Consider the following 27,032-nt stretch of genomic DNA (forward strand, 5'->3'; position numbering starts at 1 on the left):
GTTGGCATACATCTCGCTCCTTGTTGTCTCCCAGTGGTGGTCACATGCAGCCTCTCAGTGCTAAAGGGACAACCTTGCCTTGTCCAACATAAGGTTGTCCAACAACCTTGCCTGTACAGCTGATAACTGCGAGATGTGGCCATCTACTGCCAGGTTCCGGGTTATATCAACACAAGTCTTCTTCTCTATCCGGCTCCAGGAGGTTTTCTCTTCCATTTGGTACCTTAAGTCCGGCTTCCTGTTCCTTGCACCCAGGATCATTACTTTGTATTAACAGCCACAAGTTGGACCATCAATTGTCCAGGTCATCCTAAAGTTGCTTGGCCTGCAATTGTGTGTATATAATTTTCGCACCGGCAAACATCGTGAGGAAGGAGTTTACTCCATTGATCAGAAACAGAATTAGATTAACTTATTTACCGCCTCCCTCTAGGTTTCCTCTGGTAACATTCCGTCACTTGAGGTCTCTTCTTTAACTGGGCATCTTTAGTTACAAAGGTGCTCTTCTGCCGACTGGAGTGTCACTTGAGTGTCACTCTTGCCTGTTTCTCCATCTTCTATACTAGCTTCCTGTGGGGTAGTGTACTTACCTAATGAGTACATAATGGGTAATGTGTTGATTGCTTACTGACAGTGTTATCTAAGCTTGATGACCCGTCCATAAACTCTTTATTTCGTGAGGTACAATTTGCAGTCCTTGGACCTATGCAGGCGATGAGTCACAATAACGTGGCCGAAGTGTGTTGACCGATCCACACACTAGAAAATGAAAGGACGACGACGTTTCGGTCCGTCTTGGACCATTCTCAAATCACAATCGACTTGAGAATGGTCCAGGACGGACCGAAACGTCGTCGTTCCTTCATTTTCTAGTGTGGATTGGTCAACATCAACTTGGACCTATGCTAGTGTTATAAATGCTATTTTCTCTACACGGGTTTTATTGGCAATTGGAGGAAACAGGCGTGGAGTTGAGTGCCTCCTGTCTGCTTCTCATCTTGCCTATCGTCATTACATTGGTTGTCTTGTAACTTTCCAGTAGTTATAATGTTTCCAGTGACGTGATGTATATATTTTAGTAAGTGGTTAGCGCAAGGCGTTTGCATTCTTTGTATTATGGGGAGACCCTTAAGTTGGTTCCCCAGCCATAGTTAGCTATGTCCAGCTTCAGTATGGGCCATATTCATGTGTCCAGCTTCAGTATGGGCCATATTCATGTGTCCAGCTTCAGTATGGGCCATATTCATGTGTCCAGCTTCAGTATGGGCCATATTCATGTGTCCAGCTTCAGTATGGGCCATATTCATGTGTCCAGCTTCAGTATGGGCCATATTCATGTGTCCAGCTTCAGTATGGGCCATATTCATGTGTCCAGCTTCAGTAGGGGCCATATTCATGTGTCCAGCTTCAGTATGGGCCATATTCATGTGTCCAGCTTCAGTATGGGCCATTTTCATGTGTCCAGCTTCAGTATGGGCCATATTCATGTGTCCAGCTTCAGTATGGGCCATATTCATGTGTCCAGCTTCAGTAGGGGATATCTTCATGTGTCCAGCTTCAGTAAAGGAGGCCATCTTCATGTGTCCAGCTTCAGTAAAGGGGGCCCATCTTCATGTGTCCAGCTTCAGTAAAGGGGGCCCATCTTCATGTGTCCAGCTTCAGTAAAGGGGGCCATCATCATGTGTCCAGCTTCAGTAAGGGGGCCATCTTCATGTGTACAGCTTCAGTAAAGGGGGCCCATCTTCATGTGTACAGCTTCAGTAAAGGGGCCCATCATCATGTGTCCAGCTTCAGTAGGGGGGTCATCTTCATGTGTCCAGCTTCAGTAGGGGGCCATCTTCATGTGTCCAGCTTCAGTAGGGGGGCCATCATCATGTGTCCAGCTTCAGTAGGGGGGGGGCCATCTTCATGTGTCCAGCTTCAGTAAGGGGGCCATCTTCATGTGTCCAGCTGCAGTAGGGGGGCCATCTTCATGTGTCCAGCTGTAGTAAGGGGGCCATCATCATGTGTCCAGCTTCAGTAAGGGGGCCCATCTTCATGTGTCCAGCTTCAGTAAGGGGGCCCATCTTCATGTGTCCAGCTTCAGTAAGAGGGCCCATCTTCATGTGTCCAGCTTCAGTATAGGGGGCCATCATCATGTGTCGAGCTTCAGTAGGGGGCCATCTTCATGTGTCCAGCTTCAGTAGGGGGCCATCTTCATGTGTCCAGCTTCAGTAGGGGGGCCATCTTCATGTGTCCAGCTTCAGTAGGGGGGCCATCTTCATGTGTCCAGCTTCAGTAGGGGGCCATCTTCATGTGTCTAGCTTCAGTAGGGGGGCCATCTTCATGTGTCCAGCTTCAGTAGGGGGCCATCATCATGTGTCCAGCTTCAGTAGGGGGCCATCATCATGTGTCCAGCTTCAGTAGGGGGGGCCATCTTCATGTGTCCAGCTTCAGTAAGGGGGGCATCTTCATCTGCAAAGCTTCAGTAGGGGGCCATCTTCACGTGTCCAGCTTCAGTAGGGGAGCCAACTTCATGTCTGGTAATACCAAAGTTCTCCTGTGCCGTTTGCTTTGACACTATCCATTTCAGTCGAGTAACTTTGCCTTGGTCTATTGTGAAGACCTTTCAGCACATGTGGGGTTCTCAGTGGTGTTTCTTCCCCCAAGTTTGTCAGGGAATATCGGTTACATTGGAGTGTGGAGCATTCTACGGCTCGGACCCAAGTGGATGGTGGCAAGATTGACATGGTGGCATGGTTGGGGGAGTTGGGGGTGAGTGGATTAGCTTAGGATGTGTGAAAGTAAAGCAAATTGTCGAATTCCTTGTGGAATGTGGCTTTAAAGTTGTGGATGAAGGAGTTTTCCCACTTTCAGCGCATTCCACTTGTTGACCCGTCGTATAGGGTACGAGTGGTTAGGTGGCGTGTCCATGTACGAGCATTGCTTAAATGGTGGCGGCGATGCATATGCATGTAGGGAGGCTGTGAGTGTGTATAGGGTGTGTGAGGCCTGGGACGGGTAGTATGTGGTAGTAGTGTAGGGTGGAGGAGTGTGTGTGTGAGTGAGAGAGAGAGAGGCGGGTGCAAGTGGGTGAGAGGGTAGTCGGCGGCGGGGGCCCAGCGGCGGGTGTGGAGCCCCACGCTCATTCAGAGTGTGTGTGTGTGCGCGCCAGTCCGCCGCCCCGCGTAGTGGCGCGCTAACTCTCGCTCCTGCCATGGCGCATACACCTCCCCTCACCACGCCCGCACGCCTCTCCACTACCCCGCCCACCCCGCCTAGTAATGCCGGCAGTAATGTGGACGTGGAGGGACGATACAGGGTTTGTGCCTTGACGGAGGAGTTACTAGTGAAGAATTGGGCGAAGGTCCATGTGGTGGTGTAGTGGTGCTGCCATGTTGGCGCTGCCAGTGGCTGTGTGCAGTGATACAGTGAGTATGTGGTGACCATCGACCCGGCCTCAACCACCTGTCATGAGGTGGTGGTGGTGCACCACCATCCTGCAACCATGCAGGTTTGGAGGCGTGTGTGTGTGTTGGTAATGGAGGGCAGGAGACGGGCGGCAGCTGCGGCGTGGGCGGCGGGATGGGTGTTGGCTGGCCACCCGCTCCCTGCTGCTCGCCGCCCCTCGCTCGCCTCTTAAGATGCTCAACACCAAGATGACGGGTGTCGGCGACGTGTGTGAGCCGTGCAGGACGGAGGCCCGTCTCCACCATGACAGGGTAAGGTACTAGATAGTGGTGGTGGGCCAGGCTGCCCACCACTACCATGGCCCGGGTGCCAGGTAGGTGGCCTTCGTGCGTGGGCGCCATTGTGGCGGGGCGCGGCCCTCCGTACCCACACCAAACTATTTTTCTCATAATACACCGCTTTATTTCACTCCCACCGCTCTTTTGTCTCTTGTGGTTGTGTTAGGGGGAGTTTTGGTTGTGTGGTTGAGTGTGGTGGTGGTGGTGGGCGGCATGGCGGTGCCGCCCTCTTTTTGGTCCTTAAGAGCCGGTCAGAGGACGTCAGTGTGGCACCCGCCTCCAGCCTTTTTACCATATCTCTCTATCTCTCATTCCTCCTCCTCCCCGCCCTCGCCACCCCGTGTTATAATAGGCCTAGGGAGGTGGGCGTGTGGTGGCGTGTGAGTAGACGCGTGAGTTTGTACAACCACGCCCTGGCCGTCCCCGCGGCTCATAGTGGGCGGGCGGCCCCGCTCCTCCTCCCTGGTAGGCTATTGCGCGGGATGTTGGCAGTTGGTGGAGGTGCCGCAGAGGTGACTGACCCCCTCCACCTACCACCCAACGCTCGCACGCATGCACTCACGCACTCGTACTCACTCACTCATTCGTACTCACTCACTCACTCATACTCTCATACTCATTCACTCGTTCTTACTAGCACACGCATGTACATACGTCCTGGGATCGATCCACGGCGGAGGCGGTAACAAATGGACAGTTTCTTTCACCTTGATACATCTGTTCATTTAGCAGTAAATAGGTACCTGGGAGTTAGAACAAAAAATATCAGTTGATTGACAGTTGAGAGGCGGGCCCAGAGAGCCAGAGCTCAACCCTCCGCAAGCACAACTAGGTGAATACACCCCATCATGAGGTATGCCACCAGACTAGTCCCGGAACTGAGAGGTATGAGCTACGAGGGAAGGCTACGGGACCTAAACCTCTCGTCCCAGAAAGACAGAAGAATAAGGGGAGGAGACAACCACCTACAAATTTCTCAGGGTAATTGACAGGGTGGACAAAGACAAGCTAATTAGCATTGGTGGGACAGGAACAAGGGGACACAAGTGGAAACGTAGTACCCAAATGAGCCACTAGACATTAGAATTTTTTGTTCATTGTCAGAGTAGTTAACAAATGGAATGCATTAGGCAGTAATGTGGTGGAGGCTGACTTATACACGGTTTCAAATGTAGATTTGATAGAGCACAATAGGCTCCAGAATCTGTACACCAGTTGATTGACAGTTGAGAGGCGGGACCAAAGAGCCAAAGCTCAACCCCCGCAAACACAACTAGGTGAATACACAGTGGGGGGGGGGGGCTCGCGGCTGAGTGGACAGAACATCAGGGGTCGTAGCCCTAATGGCCCGGGTTCGATTCCCCTGCCATGACGGATACAAACGGGCAGAACTTCTTTCACGCTGATGCGTCTGTTCACCTAGCAGTAAATAGGTACCTGGGACTTAAACAGCCTCTACGGTCTGCTTCCTGGGGGATGTGTGTGTGTGAGAGAAATGTATGTAGTTGACATAATAGGAAAAATAAATTGGTTAGAAAGGCGGGGTCCAAGAGTTAATAGCGCGATTTTGCAGATACAAAAGTAAATACTCACTCCCGCGCGCGCACAAATGCTTTACCTTTCACACACACGTCATGAGCTGATGAGATTAATCCTCGCCAACTAGCGCGAATTAGAGGATAATTTGTGGACGTTTATTAAAGCGGGCGGGACACTAGCCTGGTGCCCACAGTACTCTTTCCCTCCCCCTCCCCTCTCTTCCTCCACCACAGTACCCTTCCCCCACCACAGTACCCTTCCCCCACCACAGTACCCTTCCCCCACCACAGTACCCTTCCCCCACCACAGTACCCTTCCCCCACCACAGTACCCTTCCCCCACCACAGTACCCTTCCTCCACCACACTGCCTTACCCCACCACTGCCTCCCTCCACCGTAGGTACTGTGTCACTCCACCGCAGCACTGTATCAAACCACCACATTTTCTTAGCGAAAACGGTTTCAGCCGTTTTGAAAACGAAAATGAGCCCTGTGGACTGGACTATGAGTGGTCTTAATAAGGAAAGATTACAGAAGTAACTAACCGCTGCCCAACTGGAATGTTCAACTTTCCCTGACTACTAATGAAGCTCAGAGACATTCCAGCTGGACATCAGTTAGTTACTTCTGTAATCTTTCCTTATTAAGACCACTCATAGTCCAGTTGACAAAGCTTCTGTCTCACGCTCGTGGGGTCGGCAGTTAGTCTCCAAGTGCTACCTTACCTACCTTGAGGCTACCTTGAGGTGCTTCCGGGGCTTAGTGTCCCCGCGGCCCGGTCGTCGACCAGGCCTCCTGGTTGCTGGACTGATCAACCAGGCTGTTAGACGCGGCTGCTCGCAGCCTGACGTATGAGTCACAGCCTGGTTGATCATCCTCTCCTAGTGCCTAGACGAATGATATATATTTAATTTATAACAACTCTCTTTATCACAAATTTTAGGCAGATGTAAAAAGTGCCAAATAGTAATTTTTCTGTTAATGTAGATGTGACCAAATTATAGTTTTGAGCCAAGTTATTCACACATCATACACTGGTATGTATTTAACTGGACATAAACAACATCTATGAATACTTGATCACACATTTCAGAAAGTATACAAATATTTCTATCAAAATGTCAAACCTGGATCACAGTTCTGATTTTGTATCGCTGCGTTTTATATCCAGGGTTCGTTATCCAAGTTGCTCATACTGCAGACATTGTATAATATCACCCACCAAACTTACTCTTACACCGCCTGGCACAATGAGGTTTGCTTTATTAAGCAACAATTATTATTCAGTAAAGCATGTTAATTTTACATAGTGCTTGGCTGCTTATTTGCAGGATTATAATAAACCTTTTAAGATGTTAATAATACAAACCTCTGCCTAAACGGTTCAGGTGTATGCGCAGAAACTCCCATACAATATGTGGGGCACAATATATATATTCAGTTAAACTATTCAACTACCGAAGTACTCACCCAAAAACTGTAAATGGACTACTGAACAAATGTATTTTCATAATGTGTTCGGGGTACTGTAGGCTCTCAGGTGAGGTTTGGATTGACAATAGTGACTAGACTAGGCAGGACACGCCCGCATGTTAATTTTTATACTTTCCGTAAGTATAAAACTGTGTGTGAATGATTTAGTGCTAAAGATCACCGCCGTGTGTGTATAATGAACCACATGATGTGTCGTGATAAAAGGCACAATATACTTATGGTCATTTATTATAATTCTGAGAATAACCTGTCCTTACATTAATTAAGTGTTTGATAAATTATAAAATTAGTAAAACAAATCCTACCTATGTTTGGTAGGCAATATTAGGTGCACGGGCGATGGGTTGCATATATTGTGTTAGGATCATGTTATCAAGTTGTCGTGTAAATTTACAAAATTTAAACATATTGTTGATTTGCTGGAATAAGATCATGATGATGGAAACTATTAAATTCTGCGTATTTCCCAACACTAATAATCGGCTGTGTACTAAAGTGTCGGGAGTGTAGCAACTGACAGCTCTGGGGCTTCCTCCTGAAGGGTGTGTGTGTATTCGGCCCATTCTCGCCAGCGTTTCCCAACGTCAAGAAACTGTCATGCTAAAATGCCTTATCCTAACCCACCACACGACCCACAAACAAAAAACGGGCAGTGTCAATTTCGCGAGCCGCTATCATTTTCTTGTAAGACAGTTTTTGGCCTTAGGTAAAATATACGTCAAAATGCCAGGTGCTGCAAGGAGGGCAGGTTGATATATAGATAAACATGATATAGATGTTTCTATGTATCTATATATCTTCATGATATAGATATTTCTTATCCTTTTATAGGATAAAATAAAATCTATGTCAATTGGGCTAGTTAGGTTTAACAGAAAGAAGGCGTAAATATATAACTTTAATAGGGTTTACCACACTGGTTACGCAATGCTCCTTTAATAATTCCGCTATTTATACAGTCATATTGGTCTAGCGTATTTTTTGTTCATACATAATTGCAGATTTTGCGTACAATTAATATACACAACGTTTATTTCAAGTCCGGATTATGTTTATAGCAAAAGTGTGTTGGTTGGTCAGTATAAGATACTGTGGTGGGCTTTACAACTCTCCTGTGATTGATAGACTTTAAGCCCTAGGGGGCCTGACAGCTGAGTGGACAGCGCTCGGGGTTCGTAGTCCTAAGGTTCCGGTTTCGATCCCCGGTGGAGGCGGAAACAAATGGGCAGTTAATTTCATCCTGATGTCCTGTTCACGTAGACAGCTGCTATTGGCTGCTTCCCGGGGTTGTGTAACAAAAAGGAGGCCTGGTCGAGGACCGGGCCGCGGGGACGCTAAGCCCCGAAATCATCTCAAGATAACCTCAAGAAGATAGCCCAACACCAAATCTCATGATAAGATAATACAGTACTCCTAATAATTATGCCAAATTAATGATTTGAATTGAATATAATTAATTATGAGTTGAATTGAATAGAATTATTTCTAGGAAAAAATCAATTTTGGCGGCGGTTGCCATATGAGCCAGAAAGGTTTTATTTACAATCATCTCGGACAGTAAATAATGCAAATTCGCCCACAAATTGATGTGTATCATTATTTTGGCAAAAATGCTTATAAATTGTATTGTGTGCCAGAATAAAGACCTCTCATTAACCTGTGTGTGTGTACACTTCGCCTGAATTGCTATTAGAGAGTTGAGCTTCAACTCCCGAGTCTTGTCTCTCCAAGGCTTTGTAATTTGTTTGAAGTTGCTTTGAGCTTGCCTTGACAATTTCTTCTTGCTCACACCTCTTACGCTAGTTTCTTAATATGTCTCCGGCGTACCTTCAACAGTCTCATCGCCTGTCACCTGCTCCTATTGTTTCAAAAATGGAACAGTGCATCTTTCTACATAACTTTACAAGTTATATATTGTTTATTTCCTCCTTTGTAAAATTGAGCTTTCTCAGCCTCTGGGCTAAGTCATGTCACATACTTTTGAAGTTGTTATAAATGTTGTGCTCCAGGCTGGGACTGCATATTCAAATGGCCATATATAAGTTGAATGTAATACTCTGAAGGCCTCTTTAGATGCCAGAAAGCTACCCGGACACTAGCCAACTTCACAAATGCTGCAAACATTAATTTGCTGATGTGTTTCTTCAGTGCTAGGTATGGCGTTATCAACAATATGAATTATCTCCTTTTCTGTTTCCTGGATTTGTCGCCCGTTCAGCCTGTGGTCTTCTCTTCTCTCCTCTCATCCTCTTTACTGTATTTTGCATTTGTCAGAGTTGAAGTTTAGCGCTCATCGTTGTGACCAGTACTGCAGGTCATCCAGGTCTGACTACTTGTCACGGTTACCTCATCATCAGCTATTGCATGGTATGCAAACGGTGGTATGAATGACCCTGTTCCCTCTGCCAGATCATTTACGTACACAGGGTATCAGGAAGATTATGGACCCTAGTTCCTGTAGCATCCTCTCTTGTGGACCTCCCGTTGCTGATTTATCTGACAATTATCCTCTGTTTCCCACCTGAGAGGTCTTCTCCTACCCCACCAGTTTTATTATCAATCTGTATGGAGCCTTTTGTGCGGGAATAGAATCAAACACTTTCTGGCAGTCAAGGGATATTGAGTCAGCTCGACTTTCTCTCCTGTCTTACTGTCATTTGGTCGTAGTACTCTTGGTAGATTAAATAGTCAAGGTTTACCTTCACTGAAGCCATGTGGGTACCTAGAGACAAGGTCCACATTCAGTAATAGTCTTCTCTGACTCTTAGACCTCCTCCTATCTAAGGAGAGTCTTAGTCTCCTCTCTTTGAGTCTCTCCAGTACTATGCAGGGCATGCATGCAAGTGTCACAGACTTGTAGCTCAGTAGCTCCGGTCTTCTTTCTTGTATATAAGATCCACATTAGTTGTTTTCCATATCTCTGGCAACTCATTAGTTTTCAGTGTACAGTTCAAGAGCATTGCCAGGGGATGTAGTTTTCAGTGCACAGTTCAAGAGCATTGGGAGGGGATGTAGTTTTCAGTGCACAGTTCAAGAGCATTGGGAGGGGATGTAGTTTTCAGTGCACAGTTCAAGAGCATTGCCAGGGGATGTAGTTTTCAGTGCACAGTTCAAGAGCATTGCCAGGGGATGTAGTTTTCAGTGCACAGTTCAAGAGCATTGGGAGGGGATGTAGTTTTCAGTGCACAGTTCAAGAGCATTGGGAGGGGATGTAGTTTTCAGTGCACAGTTCAAGAGCATTGGGAGGGGATGTAGTTTTCAGTGCACAGTTCAAGAGCATTGGGAGGGGATGTAGTTTTCAGTGCACAGTTCAAGAGCATTGGGAGGGGATGTAGTTTTCAGTGCACAGTTCAAGAGCATTGGCAGGGGATGTAGTTTTCAGTGCACAGTTCAAGAGCATTGGCAGGGGATGTAGTTTTCAGTGCACAGTTCAAGAGCATTACCAGGGGATGTAGTTTTCAGTGCACAGTTCAAGAGCAATCCCAGGGGATGTAGTTTTCAGTGCACAGTTCAAGAGCATTCCCAGGGGATGTAGTTTTCAGTGCACAGTTCAAGAGCATTGGCAGGGGATGTAGTTTTCAGTGCACAGTTCAAGAGCATTACCAGGGGATGTAGTTTTCAGTGCACAGTTCAAGAGCAATCCCAGGGGATGTAGTTTTCAGTGCACAGTTCAAGAGCATTCCCAGGGGATGTAGTTTTCAGTGCACAGTTCAAGAGCATTGGCAGGGGATGTAGTTTTCAGTGTACAGTTCAAGAGCATTCCCAGGGGATGTAGTTTTCAGTGCGCAGTTCAAGAGCATTGGCAGGGGATGTAGTTTTCAGTGCACAGTTCAAGAGCATTCCCAGGGGATGTAGTTTTCAGTGCACAGTTCAAGAGCATTGGCAGGGGATGTAGTTTTCAGTGCACAGTTAAAGAGCATTCCCAGGGGATGTAGTTTTCAGTGCACAGTTCAAGAGCATTGCCAGGGGATGACTCTGTTTGTCCTGACTTCCAGGCTCCATGGTGAGATTTTGTCACATTCCATGACTCGTTGTGTCCAGTTTCCAGAGGTGCCGCCTCACCACCTCTGGCCATCACACCAATTTCACTGTCACTCGTTGGTCAGATTGTGTAACTCCAGATCTCGTGGGAGCTCTCTACCATTTATAAATATTCCCTGAACACTTTCATTTAGTACATCGCACACTTCCTTGACATTGACTCAGTCTTCTTCAGTCTGATTACCACTTACTGGATGAGTGGCGCTGCCCAATCAACTCGCCCCTCGGGGCAAAACTTCAAATTACCTACTCATCTACTGGCATTTTTACCTCTGATACGGCCGTGCACAAGCTGGAGTTGATATATGCTTTGGGATGCTATATAATTTTCTTACTGCTTCTCTACCTTCTTTATATTACTACATATATACCTATGTAGACTTCAGAAGCTGTGGGTGAGAGTGGCTTGCCAACTGCATACCTTGTGGACGTGTGTGTATTTACTATTTGTGTCTGCAGAATTGAGCTATTAGCTCTTGGACCCCGCCTTACTAGCCAATCTATTTTTCCTCTTATTATGTCTACTATATATATTTCTCTCAACACACACATACATCCCCAGGAAGCAGCCCGTAGCAGCTTTCTTAACTCCCACCCAGGTACTTATTTACTGCTAGGTGAGCAGCAGCATCAGGGTGAAGGAAACTGACCATTTGTTTCCGCCTCGGCCGGGAATCGAACCGGTGCTTAGGACTCTACGACCCCTGAGCGCTGTTCACTCAGTCGCGAGGCCCCCCTATGTATTTACTATTTGTGTCTGCAGGTTTGAGTTATTAGCTCTTGGATCCCTCCATTCTAACCAAGGCGTGTGTACTCACCTAGTTGTGCTTGCGGGGGTTTAGCTCTGGCTCTTTGGTCCCGCCTCTCAACTGTCAATCAACTGGTGTACAGGTTCCTGAGCCTACTGGGCTCTATCATATCTACACTTGAAACTGTGTATGGAGTCAGCTGAAACTGTGTGTGTGTGTGTGTGAGAGAGAGATACTCCTGCACCATGTTGTAATGTGGAGATTTGCGTGTTAGCAAGATGTTAATGAAGAGTGATGATAAATTTGGTGTAATGTTGACAGCAGGTGAGGTACGCTGGTTATCTGGTTGATACCTGGTTGATGGGGTTCTGGGAGTTCTTTTACTCCCCAAGCCCGGCCCGAGGCCAGGCTCGACTTGTGAGAGTTTAGTCCACCAGGCTGTTGCTTGGAACGGCCCGCAGGCCCACAGACCCACCACAGCCCGGTTGGTCCGGCACTCCTTGGAGGAATAAATCTAGTTTCCTCTTGAAAATGTCCACGGTTGTTCCGGCAATATTTCTTATGCTCGCTGGGAGGACGTTGAACAACCTCTACTGGTGACTGATGGGTTACTATGGGTGACTACTGGTGACTACTGGTACCTCTACTTGTGACTGATGGGGTTCTTTACATGTATGAAGAAATCAATGGCAAACATGAATATATAAGTTATCTTTTATTTATATATATAAGTTATCTTTTATTTAATATTGTCTGCTACTTTTCTTTCATATCACTACAGTAGGTTCTGGTTCTCTTGAGCTGTGTTAGTATCATGTTTTTGAGTGTAATCTACCCACCATAGATTTGTTACCCCCTTCCTTACTGGCTTGTCTCCTCCACCTTCTGGCAACCCGTTCTCGCAAATTCGTAAAGTCAATATTGACTTATTAACTACGTGCATAGGTGATATACTAAACATAATAGATACCCTTAAAAAGATTCATATTAAACACCGACCTTACCTAACCTTGTTAGTATCTTAAGATAAGCATCTTATTGCTTCGTAATTACAATTATTACTTAACCTATACCTATTATAGGTTAGGTAATAATTGTAATTACGAAGCAATAAGATGCTTATCTTAACATACTAAGTAGGTTAGGTAAGGTCGGTGTTTTCTATGAATCTTTTTAAGGGTAGCTATTATGTTAAGTATGTCACCTATGCACATATTTAATAAGTCAATATTGACTTATTAAATTTGCGAGAACGGGTTGCTTCTGGATTGGGTTATTAGAGTGTTCGGCCTGTGTTGTTGTGTGTGTGTTCACCTAGTTGTATTCACCTAGTTGTGCTTGCAGGGGTTGAGCTCTGCTCTTTCGATCCGCCTCTTAACTGTTACTACTATTTTTTTCTTTTTCTCCCCCCCCCCCCCCCCCACACACAGACAGACAGACAGACAGACAGACAGAGGAAGCAGCCCTTAACAGCTGTCTAACTCCCAGGTACCTATTTTACTGCTAGGTAACAGGGGCATCTGGGTGAAAGAAACTGCCCATTGTTTCTTGCTGGCACCGGGAATCGAACCTCGGACCACAGGATTATGTGTCCAGCATGCTGCCCGCTCAGCCACCGGCCCCTAAGTGTGTGTGTGTGTGTGTGTTCTCTTTCTGTGTGGTTGCGGTGCTTGAGCTTCGGCTCTTTGGTCCTGTCTCTCAACTGTCAATGGAGTGTTATACAGATTCTTGGGCCTACTGGGCTCAATCATATCTACACTGAAACTGTGTATGGAGTCGGCCTCCACCACATCACTGCCAAGTGAATTCCATTTACTAGTACTCAGGTTCCACCTGTGTCCTCTTGTGCGAGTACCAACCATGTTAAGTAATCCATTCTTATTTACATTTGTCAATTCCCCTGAGAATTTTGTATGTGGTGATCATGTCTTCCAGCGACGTGAGGTGCACTTCACGCAGCCTTTCCTGGTAACTCATGCATCTTAGTTCTGGAACTAGCCTAGTGGCATACCTCTGAACGTTTTCCAGCTTTGTCTTGTGCTTGATAAGGTACGGGCTCCATGCTGGGGCCGCATACTCCAGGATTATGTTAATACTCCAGGTTCTCACATATGTGGTATACAAGGTTCTGAATGATTCCTTACACAAGTTTCTGAAGGCAGTTGTGATGTTACCCAGCCTTGCATACACCGCTAATGTTACTTAATGATGTGGGCTTCAAGAGACAAGTTTGGTGTGATATCAACTCGTAGATCTTTCTCTCTGTCCGTTTTATAAAGAACTTCAACTCCCATTCGGTATCCTGTGTCTGGCCTGTTTCCTCCACCTAGTTTCATTACCTTACATTTGCTCGGGTTGAACTTTGGTAGTCATTTGTTGGACCATTCCTTCAGTTTGTCTAGGTCATCTTGTAGCCTCATACTATATTCCTCGGTTTTAATCCTCATAATTTTTGCATCATCAGCAAACATTGAGAAGAACGAGTCTATTTCCTCTGAATTCCCTGTGTGTATTTACTATTTGTGTCTGCTGAATAGAGCTGTTAGCTCTTGGACCCGGCCTTTCTAACCAGGATGAACGACCCAGCAGGATTCTTCTAATTGGGTGGGGTGGGGGGGGGGGTGTTGTACATGCTCCTATGGCGGTGTGTTCACTCACAGGATGGGTGGCGCTGCCCAATACTGTCACTATGGCGGTGTGTTCACTCACAGGATGGGTGGCGCTGCCCAATACTGTCACTATGGCGGTGTGTTCACTCACAGGATGGGTGGCGCTGCCCAATAAACTCGCCCCTCGGGGCAAAAAATTTTTTTTTTTAAATCTACTACTGTATATGTTTCTCTCTGACGCGCGCGCACATCCCTGGGAAGCAGCCCATATCAGCTGTCTGACTCCCAGGTACATATTTACTGCCAGGTGAACAGGGTCATCAGGATGAAATAAGCTGCCCATTTGTTTCCGCCTCCGCGGAACTTGAGAGAGAACTTGACAAGCACCTCCAAAGGATACCTGATCAACCAGGCTGTGACTTTTACGTGAAGCTGCGAGCAGGCGCCTCCAACAGCCTGGCCGACCAATCCAGCAACCAGGAGGCCTGGTCGACGACTGGGCCGCGGGGACGCTAAGCTCTGAAAACACTTCAAGATAACCTCAAAGTAAGGCAAGATCCGCCGGGGGTCGAACCCGAGGCCTAAGGCCTACGACCCCAGAGCGCTGTCCACTCAGCCAAGAAGCCCCGCGGCCTCAAAGTAAGGTAAGATTCGCCGGGGATCGAACCCGGGCCCCTTAGGCCTACGACCCCAGAGCGCTGTCCTCTCAGCCAAGAAGCCCCGCGGCCTCAAAGTAAGGTAAGATCCGCCGGGGATCGAACCCGGGCCCCTTAGGCCTACGACCCCAGAGCGCTGTCCTCTCAGCCAAGAAGCCCCGCGGCTGTGTGCGTGCGTGCGTGCGTGCGCGGTTGTCTTGTTTTCCGGCAGCCGGACTTTAGGTCTCCTGCTGACAGCCTCATAATTCAGGTTGGTGTTTACTGCCCCGTAAGCCGCACTCACCACAGTCTAACTGATCAGTTACACTTGATGACATACCTCGTGTATATTACCAGTTGCTCAACACAAGTAATTCCAGCAAGCGTTTAATTACACTCTTTTTCAAGCGTAGTCTAATGATACTACCTTCAAGACTACGTCATATAGTGTACGGATTCGACCAGTCCATTAAAATGCGACGTATTGGTAACAAAGCATCGTAATAGTAATGTTTTCGGGGCATCGGCCTCGGTAGTCTATGGTGCTGGCTTTGGTCTGTACGGTGTTGGTTAGGTACATGGGCCTTGTTTAGTGAGTGGCTGTCACCCCTGCGGCTGGTGGCTGTCACCCCTGCGGCTGGTGGCTGTCACCCCTGCGGCTGGTGGCTGTCACCCCTGCGGCTGGTGGCTGTCACCCCCGCGGCTGGTGGCTGTCACCCAGGACGTCTCCTCCTTCATCCACTAGTAAATTTATGTTTGGAAATGCATGCTTGGATACAGGTCTTCAAGTGGCACACCAGAACAATGAACCGGTTGGTCTTGCCTCCAACGGGTGACCAACCGGTTGGTCGTGCCTCCAACGGGTGACCAACCGGTTGGTCGTGCCTCCAACGGGTGACCAACCGGTTGGTCGTGCCTCCAACGGGTGACCAACCGGTTGGTCTTGCCTCCAACGGGTGACCAACCGGTTGGTCGTGCCTCCAACGGGTGACCAACCGGTTGGTCTTGCCTCCAACGGGCGACCAACCGGTTGGTGGCCGCCTCCTACCGGTTGGTGGCCGTCGCAGAACGCACCAGTCATGCGTTGATACGCAGCGTTTGCTCCCGGACTGATAACTATAACTCAATAACCTAACCGGTTCCATGCTTTGTCGGCGGGGGCTTAAATCCCTTCATAGGCTTAGTCTTCAGCACGCAACTAATTAGTTTATGATAATTTATTCAGACTGAATTACCGAATTTAGATTTTTCTGGATTCCTTGTTTGCGTCTGGGTTAGATCACTTGGTTATCGTCACTTGGTTATCGTCACTTGGTTATCGTCACTTGGTTATCCTCACTTGGTTATCGTCACTAGGTTATCGTCACTTGGTTATCGTCACTTGGTTATCGTCACTTGGTTATCGTCACTTGGTTATCGTCACTTGGTTATCGTCACTTGGTTATCGTCACTTGGTTATCGTCACTTGGTTATCCTCACTTGGTTATCGTCACTAGGTTATCCTCACTTGGTTATCCTCACTTGGTTATCGTCACTAGGTTATCGTCACTTGGTTATCGTCACTTGGTTATCGTCACTTGGTTATCGTCACTTGGTTATCGTCACTTGGTTATCCTCACTTGGTTATCCTCACTTGGTTATCGTCACTTGGTTATCGTCACTTGGTTATCCTCACTTGGTTATCGTCACTTGGTTATCGTCACTTGGTTATCGTCACTTGGTTACAAAGTTACTAGCGGCTAAATCTCTCATTATTCGCGTAAAGGTTATGGTTGTCAGTGTAGTGCGGACCGCTGCAAGCAACAGCCTGTTGGACCAAGTTATCACAAGTCGAGCCTGAGAGCGGGCTCGGGGAGTAGAAGAACTCTGGAAACCCTCTCCAGGTATGGTCCAGGTAGTAGTTTTTTTTTCTACCACAGACGTGGCCACACATTTACAATGCTAAGCAGCATATATACATTTTCTTCTGTCCTCCATGGACAGGGTTAGAGAAGTGTTAAACATATAGTTCAAGGGTTTATTGAACACTCAACCACAGAAGGTGATTCGACCATTAGTGTAGTACTCCTGCGCCATATAGAGATGGTAAAACACCTATTTTATTGGACCATCTCAGAGCTCTCAAAATTGTACTCTTTGGATAAGAGACGAGAAGTATCATGTGAGATCCTGGATGGCTCTCGGACACAGGTTCGAATCCTCGTCACGGCCCTTGTGGATTTGTTCACTGGATGGCCAGGTCCCAAACATATGAGAAAATATTCCCAGAGAAAATGTTATGGTACTAACAACTTTTCTTATGTTTTCTATATTGAAATAAAGCAAATTTGGATCACGAATATTCCCTCTAGGTTCACTAGCCTACTCTTAATTAATATGTAATTGTTAAATCGAACATATATGTATCATATGTTACATTATGTGTTTGATATATATAAATATCAAACCCATGTCGAGTACAACAACAATGGAAACTGTGTACAGGTAAACTTGTTATATTTCTCTACACAATGTTACTTGTTCATTTGTAACCCCCTGAACCGTTTTCTACTGCACAGAAAACACGTGTCTTAGATGATTGAGGTATGAAATCCTTATTAATGTATTATATGGTTACACCTACCACTAATGCTGCATCCTCGTCTAATGCTGCTGCTGTTACATCCTCCTTTAATGCTGCGCCTGTTATATTCTCCTTTAATGCTGCTTCTGATACATCCTCCTTTAATGCTGCTTCTGTTAGATCATTTAATAACTACTTTTGTTGCATCCTTCTTTAATGCTGCTCTTGCATCCTCTACTTAACCCTTCAGTCCTTGTATATGGTTGCAAAGGGTGAGACTTGCCGTGTTCCACCTGCAAGCCCTTGATGTGTGTTGTGGTGTTTACTCTTGCAGTCCACTAGTGTAGTGACCTCAGTTTTGTTGGCGTTTAACATTCAGCTGCTGGGAACAAAAAGTTCCAAGTAGCACGGGCTATGGTGAGCCCGTGATGGACTTACCTGGCACAGGAGCGGGGCTGTAACTTGGTGACCTCACTCTCCATGGCCTGTATTATAGCTGCGTTTTCAGTAACACTGACAAATTGTAAACCCAACCTATACCTACAGTAAGGTAAGGATTGTACAACACACACCACAACCAAAGCCTTCGTTAACAGTAGTTGTTCGAGATTCAGCTCCTCGGAACAAAAATTTCCAAGTAGCACGGGCTATGGTGAGCCCGTAGTGGACTTGCCTGGCACAGGAGCGGTGGCTGTGGAAAGTTTAATTTTCCACATTAACAGTGTGTAACAAACAGCGAGATCTCCACATTCTCTACTATTTACTATACTCTGTAAGGCTTATGACTTTGTGTGTACTCACCTACTTGTGTGCTTGCACTATTGAGCGCTAACTCTCGGATCCCGGTTGTCTAATGCAATGACTCCTAACCTATTTCCTTATATCTATATGCAGGCGATGAGTCACAATAACGTGGCTGAAGAATGTTGACCAGACCACACACTAGAAGGTGAAAGGGACCAAACGACGTTTCGGTCCGTCCTGAGAATGGTCCACGACGGACCGAAACGTCGTCGTCCCTTCACCTTTTAGTGTGTGATCTGGTCAACGTATCATATATACTTTTAAGATTATGAATGAAGTTTATTTTTACAACGAGCTCCTTTTAAGTCATTCCCATTACTCGCTACACTTACACTAAAAGAAAACTTTCTAACATCTCTGTGACTCGTGTGTCACAGCCTTCCATCCATGACCTTCTGTACTACTGCTGTTCATGCCCCTGTTACCAAGCAGTAAATAGGTACCTGGGTGTTAGTCAGCTGTCACGGGCTGCTTCCTGGGGGTGGAGGCCTGGTCGAGGACCGGGCCGCGGGGACACTAAAGCCCCGAAATTATCTCAAGATGCTGTGTGTGTTTCTTCACCCTCCAGATGGTAGAAATTTGCGCTGAATGGAAAACATCCAAAAGAAAATTAATAAGTCACAGTAATGTTGTGTTTAATGACGTGTGTGTTAGAGAAAACCTTTTGTATAAATTAGGTGTAACATTACTCAACTTGTTATACTGAGATACTAACATAACTATACGTGAGAGTAACGCCATGAACGCGTGTGGCACCCACTGGAGCTAGGACCACCTCGGCATCTACACGGATGCTAAACTCATCATTAAGGAAGATAACAAGGTTAGGTGTCCGCTACCATCAAACATCACAGCACTATCCAACACAATGGCCAATGTGCAATGCTCGTCCTGCTAAATACTAGGTAAAAGATAAATGTTAATTTATACTCAGGCGATGTCACAATAACGTGGCTAAAGTAAGTTGACCAGACCACACACTAGGAGTTTGAAGGGACGACGACGTTTCGGTCCGTCCTGGACCATTCTCAAGTCGATCAAGACAATCGACTTGAGAATTGTCCAGGACGGACCGAAACGTCGTCGTCCCTTCACCTTCTAGTGTGTGGTTGTTGTTGTTATAGATTCAGCTACTTGGAACAAGTTCCAAGCAGCACGGGCTATGGCGAGCCCGTCTAGTGTGTGGTCTGGTCAACTTAATTTATACTCTTCCAACCGTGTCTTGCCCCTGTCCAACCTGACCTCGCTCTATTAAAAATTTTATCTCTCATTTAAGCAATAGAGTTCTTTGTATCTTTGGTTAGATTTGATTAATCCCTGGCCATCATTACATGTGCTGTTAAACACTGCTCTCTTCTTGATGTGTGTACATTGTTCAGTACTCCGTGTTCTTCACAACGTGAACTCTGACCTTTCAAGTGTTGTAGATTGTATTTTATACTGTATATATATCGTATATGTCCTCGGGCTGCGGGGACACTAAAAAGCCCCGAAATCACCTCAAGATAAGGTTAGATAAGGATATCGTATGTTTGAAATAGAAATAAGTATATTGAGGTAAAATACACACAAAGGGATGAGGTAGCTCAAGCTATTCTCACCCCGTTCAGTACATCATGTTAATACATACATAGACACACATCGTATGTTTGTTGTTGCTAATAACCGGAAGCACATTACTACGCATAGTAAACAACGCCAGAGCTGCTTAGTAACGAAAGCGTTTGTGAGTTGTCTTTGAAAAGATGGTTTTAAGGAAATGAACAAATTATATAGATAACTATCATGTATATTAAAATGAAATATATAAACACACATGGTACAATATTACAGGTTATTGACAACAGTGACCGAGAATACAGTGTCCTGTGGGAGCCACGTTCCTAAGGGAACAACCCCATACTGTAGGAGAACCCATATGTCCAGTGAACAAATCCACAAGGGCCTTGACGAGGATTCGAACCTGCGTCCGGGAGCATCCCAGACGCAGTCTATATGTCCAGTGTCCTGGGTGAGGTGCCTCTAAACGCTAGCAAAGTAACAGCATTTCTGAGAGCCAGGTCTCTATTCCAGAAGGAATAGAGACCTTGTGTCCTAGGAGAGCTTGGACGCCAAGGCTGTACGCTCACTGGCCACAGCTCCGTGTTCAGGGGCAGACAGGAACGCTGCCATGTATATCCCCAAGTCTTAATGGATTTACTCACAAGTCAACACACATGTATGAATGTAGGAGAAAAGCACACAGAAACTGTATTGGAGGGGACCTACATTCCCTCCAATGCGTTATATGTGGTTTCCTCCGAGGCTATGGGTCCCCCTTCTTCCAGCCAGAGGTGGTACTTTATTGTATGAATGTTGTGGATTATTAATCAGTATATGGGGGTTAGGTAAGCATGTTTGTACGAGGCAAGTCAGGCTAGAAGAGTATCCTACGGGGCAGGCAAGAGTGGTAGAGAATGTAGGGATGTGGGGCGAGGGGGGGAGGGCGGGGAGGAAGCAGCAGCAGAGGGAGGGAGGGACAGGCAGGCAGCAGCCCTTGGGATCGATAGTCGGAGTAGGATCCCGGGGGATTCGCCACTCGGGGTTGGAAGGCAAGTGACGCTGCCGTCAAACAAAAGCTGCGGCTGCCTCATGGTAGTATGTGTGCTGCTGTCCCTCTACCACCAACAGGGTGACAGCCTCACTCAACCACCCCACCCCCCCCTCCCTCCCTCCTTCATTTGTGTTATCTCTTAAACTGTATTGTTCTTGAATGAATACTACAAGCTTAGAGCTATCACTGTATATCAGCTTATTTGAAGTCTCACTCTTAAGAGACTGATCGTACGTAATACATGATTGGTGTAGTCAGTGAAGCTGTTTACCTGACTTGTAATTGTCGTCCTCTGTTGTTCAGCGAGTTGGGCTGGTGGGAGGGACTTTAAAGACATTGACCTTGAATATACCAGGGAGGCCGCTGACATCTCTTCAGTGTTGAGCACTGATGTATTGACAGGTCCAGCCAAGATGGGTCCAGACCTGCCCAGTCGATTCGCACGGTTCCCTTCCTTGCCCAGAGACGAGAGAGATGATGGATGATAAGCCACCGTAGACAACACTCATACTCAAGGTGGGAACCACCTGGAGATTCATAACACATTTTGTTGATATCAAGCAGAGGCGAGATGCATCTTAGTGGTGTACTTGGCTGACTTGCCTGCTAGATTCAGCTCTTGACTTTATGGTCATTGAAGAATCAGACTGCATCTTGACGATGTCTGCCACTCATCCTTATGCTTGTCTGGGTGACAGTGTTATGTTGATGATTGATTGAGATGATTGAGTGATGATTGTCATCATCAGTAGCAAATGTAACCTGACATCGTTTACCCCCAGACACAAATTGATGACTGATTAAGGAGCCCCATGGCGGTTGCACTACAATGATGTGGTATAACTGGTCGTCGAAGTAAACATTCCACAAGGGGACCAAACATGCATCCTATTTTAACCTGGAATATGCGGTGTCCAGGTCAATAATAGAGGTGATTGTAGGTTAGTCCAGTGCTGAGGGTCAACAACAGAAGAACTACAGGGCAACCTTTTCTGAAATCACATTGACAGCCGCGCGGTATACATGCGACAAATATGTATATTTCTGGCAAATATGCATATTTGTTGACTGTCTCAAGAATATTAGTGTCAAAATTGACGCAGGTCTGGTGTTGCCGATCATTGAATGGCCCTTTTTGTTGATTGGCTGGGCAAGTTGATTGGTAGAGGCGAGCGAGGTTATGTTAGGTTAATGGGGCTCTTTGGAAATGTTGAATAATAAAAAAAATGGTCCACGCTACTGTGTAAGTCTTTGGGCTGATGTTACCTGGCTCCATCGCCTACTGTGTTGGGTGATTTAAGATGCTGTTAGACTTCTTAAGTATCACTGGCAACTTTGACAAAAGTGCTTGTAACACGCTGTGGACGTTGTCATTCTGGATCAGGAATGGGTTTTCTTAGCAGCTAAATGTTACTGCTTGTAGCCCGGCCGTTTCTTGGTTGAGGGTTGTACGTGTCCCATCTTGTTGTGTAGCAGTCGTGTTCTTGTAGGAGTATTATTGCCAGCCTTTTACCCGAGATTACAGGGGTTTGGAGCCTTTTTTTCCTTCCTGATTTCGGTAAATTCCTCATTTTAGTATACCAACCTAGAGATTGGAACACATTCATTTGCTTGTCTGTGAAAATTGCTATTATGGGAAGGACACCATTTGTACCTCAATGGTGGTTTTTTTTTGTGCCTACTGTATGTCAAAAAATGCTGCCCCTTTCCGGCTGCCTCAGTAGCCAAACCCAGGCTGGTCAAAAGGGTTCGAAGCTTTTTGCTCATATGCGTTACATAAGGCCAAAAATTGTCGTGCTAGAAAATGGAAGCGGCTGGCGAAAGTGACGTACTGTCCCGTTTTCTGTTTTGGGTCCTCTGGTAGGTTAGGAGAGGACACTTTAAATTGATCGTTTTCTTGAGGTTGGGAAAGCTTAGGAGGACGGACTGGCTGGTGTGAGGTAGGTACTTGTGGTACAGAGCCAGTAGGTGATCCCTGAAGGATTTGCCTGCCTGCCCAAGTTATCCTGCTTCCTTAGGGGTGTGTAACAAAAATGAGACCTGGTCGAGGACCGGGCCCCGGGAACGTTAAGCCCCGAAATCATCTAAAGATAACCAAGGTGTGCGTAGTTAAGATAACCTCAAGATAACCAAGGTGTGCGTAGTTAAGATAACCTTAAGATAACCAAGGTGTGCGTAGTTAAGATAACCTCAAGATAACCAAGGTGTGGGGAGTAATTCTCTTCCTCCCGATTTGTCAGTATAGCCAAAGTAGTGAAGATAGCCTGTTGCCAGGATCATCCCTGGCGGAGGCTACATAGATACCACGTATCTTGCCCGCCTGTAGAGAGTACAAGTTGACAGTACTCAACGTGCAAGTCTTATGCTTGCAGGTGGGTCGGTTATGACGGATACAAGAGTTGAAAATATATTTGTTTTTAATGTTGAAAACTGCCAGGTCATTAAACTCCCTCTGCGTGTGATATTAGTTGGGTGCATTAGTTGAGAGGATGGGGGGGGGGCACCATACTCTCTAAGGGACTTCTTTTCTATTTCCCTGTATCGAGTAAACGATACAGGGCCACTACTACAGGGCCAGGGGCCACTACTACAGGGCCATGGGCCACTACTACAGGGCCATGGGCCACTACTACAGGGCCATGGGCCACTACTACAGGGCCATGGGCCACTACTACAGGGCCATGGGCCACTACTACAGGGCCATGGGCCACTACTACAGGGCCAGGGGCCACTACCACAGGGCCAGGGGCCACTACCACAGGGCCAGGGGCCACTACCACAGGGCCAGGGGCCACTACCACAGGGCCAGGGCCATTACTACAGGGCCAGCGGCCACTACTACAGGGCCAGGGGCCACTACTACAGGGCCAGGGCCATTACTACAGGGCCAGGGCCACTTGTGGTTGCAGACAGATCTACCCGGGTTTGATAGGTTGATGTGGCCACATATGGCAAGCACCCACTATCAGTCGCATTGTATATTAACTGTTAGTGATTGTGATTGAAGTAAAGTGATTGTACCTTTGACACAATTTTATTTTTTATTATTCTACATTGATGTGCTAAAATATCAATGCAAACATGAGCCACTGTGAGTAGTGTTGACATAGAGCAGATGTTCTCTAGATTTATTCAAATTTTATAACAAAACCAAAAAGGGGACCATTTACTTGGCCGACTTGGGTAATTACTCTTAAATACACATTTGCTTGTCGAGCCGCTGTGATGGCGGCGGTGCTCGCTAGTAGTCAAGGTGTCCAGGGAATTGATAGTCATGATGCAACACAGCATCTCATTGTACACCAATGCAGCCGTCTGGAGACGTCTGCAACTATAATATGACGGCCTGAGGAGATTGATTGATGAAGATTAAGCCACCCAAAAGGTGGCACGGGCATGAATAGCCCGTAAGTGGTGGCCCTTTTGAGCCATTACCAGTATCAAGAGCTGATACTGGAGATCTGTGGAGGTGCGACTGCACCCTACGTGACGGGAGATGTCTCCCGTGTACCCGGCCTGAGAAGGCGACCCGTCCTCTTAATAGAGCTTCTTAGTAGAAAATGACTGTCCCGTTTTCTGTTTTGGGTTCTCTGGTGGGTGTTGGATAAGGGGACTTTTAGTACGACAGTTTCTTGATGTTGGGAAACTCTTAGGAGGGGACGGGCTAAGAAACAGTGTCCACTTGTATCCATGCATAAGACATGAAATGTTAGGGGTCATAATTCCAGACACAATAGTCTAATGTAACATACACACAGGTTCGGTAGATGACAATTTTATGGGTACTTGTTCAATAAGGAATTCATTTTGATACGGGCAAAGGCGAGTCTTTCAATATTGTTGTGATTTCAAGGCGCGAGGGAGTGTCCACTTCGCACTCCCTCACTTCACGATGTTCTTCACGGCACACAAGGTGTGGTGCTGATAGTGAAGGTGTGAGCACATTAGAGCACGCTGTGCAACGTCATATGGACCATTTTCTTATTACTGGTAATTGAGTTGTTGAAGAGTCACAGCGCAGCAGTCAAGCCAAGGACCTGTCACTGTGCACGGCCCACATGCACCTCACTCCCTCTATCCTGGCCCACACATGCACCTCACTCCCTCTATACTGCCCACACATGCACCTCACTCCCTCCCTCCTCCCCACACATGCACCTCACCCCCTCCCACCTGCCCACACATGCACCTCACCCCCTCCCACCTGCCCACACCCTCTAACTAACCCTCATTACCATCTAGTATTGATTCTGTGTTTAAAATATAAACTTTATACACTTAAATAAGTAAAACCTGAAAGAAGAACAAAATAATATTTTACTGACCCAATCCATTCAATAAACCGTCTAAATTATTGGCAACGTTTTAACATTTTTTCAAATTGGATTCTCGTGAGCTCAGGCGAGAATGTTACATAATTTATATATGGAAAATATTAGTGGGACTGATTGCAAATCTGCACACTGAAATAACTCATGAAACAGAGAGGCATAACAGAGCCAAATAGTCCCTTTGAAAAGCATAGGTGCAATAGGTACACTTAAGTATAATATGGGGAAAAAGGTGTCGATTCTGGGAAGGATAACCCCAAGATAAGGCATCAATGGTTCTTACCATGGCACACACTCCCACTCAATAAGGTTTCAAGGCACTAGTAAAAACTACTGAAAAGTCCCATTAACATTCTCAGTTTTCGTAATATACAAAATGATTAGGTGTTATATCTACAGTTTGATAAACTATGGTTCAAAGGAATAACAGGAATAAGAGAAGTACCGGACCAACCGGGCTGTGGTGGGCCTGCAGGCCACTCCAAGCAACAGCCTGGTGGACCAAACTCTCACAAGTCGAGCCTGGCCTCGGGCCGGGCTTGGGGAGTAGAAGAACTCCGTAATGATCCAGGATGGGCTCAACCTTGTCGGTTCTTCATTTTCAGATGTGTGGGTTAGGTGTCGTTCGAAATATAAGCTGTTAAGGGAACCAGGACCTGCATAGACACGGTAAAATACCTAAATTAATAATGCCATCGTATCGGCCAGAATGGAGGCGGGAGAGATCACGCCATTATAACGAAGATCAGGGCCTTAACATGTCCTAGAAAACCACCAAGATGGTTGGACGTGTCAGAGTAGAGCTGCAATAGACGGAAAACATTGAAAATGAGAGGCTGTTGACTGTTATACTTTCTACTGGCAAATGAGATAAATACTGACGCAACAAAGGAGAGAGTTTGCATGAGGTAATTACACTGATTCCTGCAGAAAGTGCCGAATCAGCAGTCAAGTGCCGTGACTGATTCAAGTGCCGAATCAGTCTGGTGGGTTAGCTCTGTGTGTGTGTGTGTGTGTGTGTGTCAGCGGGCCCCGCGGGAGTAGCCTAAAGTTTCCGGCAACTGGCTATAGGTAAATCCAGGCAGTTAATACATGCTGATGGGTCACGAGCAGGTGAGGGAAATAAAAACAAAATGGCATATAGAGTTGTGGTGAACGTGAAGCCGGTCGGCCGAGCGGACAGCACGCTGAACTTGTGATCCTGTGGTCCCGGGTTCGATCCCGTGCGCCGGCGAGAAACAATGGGCAGAGTTTCTTTCACCCTATGCCCCTGTTACCTAATAGTAAAATAGGTACCTGGGTGTTAGTCAGCTGTCACGGGCTGCTTCCTGGGGGTGGAGGCCTGGTCAAGGACCGGGCCGCGGGGACACTAAAAGCCCCGAAATCATCTCAAGATAACCTCAAGAAGCACGGACTGTCCAGGATGGTCGAGGAACAGGGACTGGGGGGCTGGAGGGCCCAGGAACACGGACTGGGGTCTGGAGGGCCCAGGAACACGGACTGGGGTCTAGGAGGGCCCAGGAACACGGACTGGGGTCTGGAGGGCCCAGGAACAGGGACTGGGGGGCTGGAGGGGCCAGGAACAGGGACTGGGGTCTGGAGGGCCCAGGAACACGGACTGGGGTCTGGAGGGCCCAGGAACACGGACTGGGGTCTGGAGGGCCCAGGAACAGGGACTGGGGGGCTGGAGGGGCCAGGAACAGGGACTGGGGGGCCAGGAATGGGATGTTAAGGGAAGCAAGGTTGGAGGAAGCGGTAGGAAGCGGACCCGGGAACAGGTAGACAACAAGGGTACGACACGGAGGAAATAACTATCGTGTGTGACGCAACCGTCTGGGCACTTGACTATTTATAATACGGCCGTCGAGACGCACCAAACAACACCCCTGCCCGCCCGCCCTCCACTTGTCACGGCTGGCACCTGCCCACCTTCCCTACCCCCACAA

The 27,032-nt window shown here is 47.0% G+C and overlaps 1 protein-coding gene across 4 annotated transcripts in view; it reads left to right on the top strand.

The window, feature by feature from the left end:
• LOC123750434 (serine/threonine-protein phosphatase 4 regulatory subunit 1) overlaps positions 1-27,032 on the top strand; it is a 365,399-nt gene that overhangs the window by 102,686 nt on the left and 235,681 nt on the right. The window contains exon 1 of one of the 4 annotated variants that reach the window (XM_069311604.1): positions 3,137-3,701. The exons of 2 other annotated variants lie outside the window; for them this stretch is intronic. In XM_069311604.1, the coding sequence (XP_069167705.1) occupies positions 3,694-3,701 (8 nt within the window). In that variant the 5' untranslated portion in view covers positions 3,137-3,693. Of the gene's footprint in view, positions 1-3,136; positions 3,702-27,032 lie in introns of those variants that run through there. One more of the 4 variants, XM_069311606.1, reaches the window with a different exon arrangement.

This window comes from Procambarus clarkii, chromosome 70 (genome assembly GCF_040958095.1).
Source record: "Procambarus clarkii isolate CNS0578487 chromosome 70, FALCON_Pclarkii_2.0, whole genome shotgun sequence".
NCBI classification, from domain to species: domain Eukaryota; kingdom Metazoa; phylum Arthropoda; class Malacostraca; order Decapoda; family Cambaridae; genus Procambarus; species Procambarus clarkii.